The sequence below is a fragment of the Parus major genome, chromosome 18, assembly GCF_001522545.3.
Source record: "Parus major isolate Abel chromosome 18, Parus_major1.1, whole genome shotgun sequence".
In the NCBI taxonomy this organism is placed as follows: domain Eukaryota; kingdom Metazoa; phylum Chordata; class Aves; order Passeriformes; family Paridae; genus Parus; species Parus major.
This window is the reverse complement of record NC_031786.1, coordinates 10970364-10973563: the sequence shown is the minus strand read 5'-3', so window position 1 is coordinate 10973563 and position 3200 is coordinate 10970364. Positions and strand designations below refer to the sequence as shown.

Genomic DNA, 3200 nt, shown 5'->3' with positions numbered 1-3200 from the left:
GGCACGGCTCCTGGCACGGCTCCCGGCACGGCTCCCGGCACAGCTCCCGGCGTGCCAAACCCGGGCACAGCGAGCCCTGCCAAGGCACTCAGCCCCCCCAGGCTGGCCTGGCACGGTGCCTCGCTGACACGTGAGATGTGCCTCAGGGACCCCAAGAGCAGCCGGCTCTCCTGCTCCACTCTTTTGGGATGTGACCGTGTGACACAGCCAAACCTGCCTGCTTAGGGGACATCTCCCTGCCTGCCCGCTGCCCTGAGACCTACCAGGAGCCCCCATGCCCATGGTGGGGACAGGAGTTTCACCCCTGGAGCCTGATGGCAGAAGAGATGCTGCAGAAAGGAGTGTCAGTAAAAAAAACTTGGCTGTTTCGGGGTAGGACAGTGAGTTTCTGGTGTCTCGATGAGTAAGATTGAAAATCACTGAAGATTTTGGCCAAGAGGTGGATTTTCCTCAATGCCATCTGCTAGCACCAGGTCCTGCTGAGCCTGACGTGTCCTTACGGTCTGCCTGGCACTGAGGTCCATCTGGTGTGGCTGAGAGGGGATGGTGTCTGTGCCCTACACGGCCCCCCAAATACCCAGGGGATGCCTCCTTCTCCAGCCCTCCTGGAAGCCAAGCCTTGGTCCCCACTTTGGTCCCTCCTCCTGCCCACAGCTCCCTCCAGACACTTCCCGGCCATTTACGGAGGGCCACAGCCCTGCCGGGTGTCCCTGCCCAAGGACAGGGCGTGCTGGTGCCACTCAGGTGGCATCACCAAAAGGGGCCAAAACTGGGGGATACCAGGCAAAGCCACGGATGCTGTGGGACACACAAAGGGCCCCATCCCCAGAGCCAGGGTAGTGCCTCGGGCATTGCAGTGGCACCTCATCCAGGCGGCTCAGCCGGTGTCACACACAGCTCAGGGCACACGTGGGCACCTGACATTTAACAAGAACTGCCAGGCTCTCCCAAAAAGCCTGGGGCATCCAAATGCCTCCCAGGAAAGGTGGCAGGGCTGAGGACAGCTCAGGTCGGTGCAGGGATGGCTGCAGGACCCTGCCCAGGCAGGGCAGCCTCTCCAGAGGCTCTGGAGATGGCACCAGTGGAGCAGTACTCCCAGTTCTGCTCTCCAGCTGTATTCCAACAGGAACCACAGCCCAGGTCTTCCCGTGGGACAGAGCTGTGCTGGAGGCTGGGCAGGGTCTGCCTGGGACCCCAACCCATACACTTGGCACAACCACGACACCCCAAGCTGGGCACAGGGAGGAGGGAGCTGCTCTCAGACCCAAGATGGGAGTCACCCAGAGTGGGGACAGGACGCTCCTGAGCCGGGTGTCACCCCCAGAGCAGGGAAAGGACGCTGCTGAGCCCAGCTCAAATCCACCCTTTGCAACAGGCAGTGCCCGACGGGCAGCAGCAAGCGAGGAAAGAGCGGGCAGGAGGAGGCAGGGAGGGCCAGGGCAATGCCTGAGCGCAGATGGATTGAGGAAGACTTAATTACTCATTTTGCCAGCAGCAAAGCCGCCGAGCTGTAATTACAGCGGGCTTAGCTGGAGGCATGGAGGGACGGGGCGGGGGGGGGGTGTAATCTCCTCCTCACCAAGGACCAGGATGCCCCCAGAGCCGGGATGCTCTGCTGGAGGGGCTCCTGCCGACACCCTCCACTCTCCCAGCGCTCCGACCCCTGCCCAGCCCGGCAGCACTCGGCTCCCATCATCCTCTCACCCGCGCACCGACCGAACCACAGCATCCCCATCCCCATCCGGGCGGGGGCCAACTCCATCCTGGTGCCTCGCAGCACATCCCGGTGTCCCTGGTCCCGAACCTGGCCCGAACGCCTCTCCCCGAGCCAGGGCGTGCGGCCACCCCGCGGGGCCACCCACCTGCGTGGGGCCGCGGCTCTGCTGGGCGGGGGAGGCGGCGCCCAGCTCCTCGTGCATTCGGTCCAGCAGCCAGAGCAGGAACTCGAGCGCGTCGTGCTGAGCGTTGCCCCGGAACTGCGAGCTGTGCTTGGAGACGATGTTCTGCAAGACACGGGCGGGGCAGGCGCTGATGAACGGATTCTTCCTCAGCACCCACCCCAGACATGCCAGCCCCATCCCTGCTACAGCCTCTGCAGGGACATCACGGCCACCCCGGGGCCAGCACAGCAGCGGGGACACCGAGCACACGCAGCTGAGGCAGCTGTGCCGTGTCCCTCCTTCCAGCGGCCAGGAGCAGGACAGGAGAGGACACAGGGAAAACCGCAATGAAGTCCAGATGGGCAAGTTCAGCCATGGGGACCTTCAGGTCCCACCTGCTCCGGGCACTCCGGTGGCATCAACTCAGTGTAGCCCATCCCAGGACAGGGCTCGGCTTTCCGGGAGCTCCCCCGGGCACCTCGCAAAGTTCAGTGGCAGCAGCACTTTGCTGGCAGCACCGAGGTAATGTCACTCGGGCAAAGAACATGTGGCCCTGAGTGTGGGGAGCTGCGATGCCAGCCTGGACATGCTGTGATGCCCCTGGCACCCGGGCATGTGCCCGGTAGAGGTGTGACACACGCTCAGGGACAGAGCCTGAGGCCACTGAATTTGGCTCCTGGGTAATATCCTGTCTTAGCCATGACCACAGCCACCAGCAGCTCACCCTCAGGGCTCTGGCATGGCCAGCCCTTGGAGCTCAGGGGACAATGGCCAGGCCAGAGGGAGGTGACAGCAACAGGGAGGTGTCTGGGGGTGTCAGGCAGGGCAGGGTCCATGGGGAGGATGAGGCAGGGGAGAAGGTGATGGGAGCTGGGAAGGGTGTCGGTGGGTTCTGAGGCGCATGGGAAGGGTGTCGGTGGGTTCTGGGGGGCATGGGAAGGGTGTCGGTGGGTTCTGGGGCGCATGGGAAGGGTGTCGGTGGGCTCCAGAGGCATGGGAAGGGCGTCAGTGGGCTCCGAGGGGGCTGAAGGGAGCTGTGAGCCGGGTGTGCCGCTGCGAGCAGGGGATACCGCTGGGGGCCGGGGTCAGCTGGGGCCGCTCGGGGGCCGCGGGGCGGGGCCGCTCGGTACCTTGAACTCGGCGGAGAGCTGCGGGCTGTAGTCGCGGGTCCAGAGCGAGCGGACCAGGGCCGCCAGCCGCTGCGTGACCTCGGCTCGGGCGCGGTACCGGCCCAGCGCCAGGCGCTCGGCCAGCGGCGCCGTGTTGCTCAGGCACTGCACCACGGCGTTCATGAAGCAGGTGTTGCCGTGGTTCCGCAGC

At 65.0% G+C, this 3200-nt stretch overlaps 1 protein-coding gene across 1 annotated transcript in view; it reads right to left on the bottom strand.

The window, feature by feature from the left end:
- Nucleotides 1–3200, bottom strand: part of USP43 (ubiquitin specific peptidase 43) — a 31571-nt gene that overhangs the window by 6859 nt on the left and 21512 nt on the right. The window contains exons 4-5 of the mRNA XM_015645360.2: nt 3011–3198; nt 1863–2003 (exon numbers count right to left, since the gene is read on the bottom strand). Coding sequence (XP_015500846.1) covers nt 1863–2003; nt 3011–3198 — 329 coding nt within the window. The remainder of the gene's footprint in view (nt 1–1862; nt 2004–3010; nt 3199–3200) is intronic.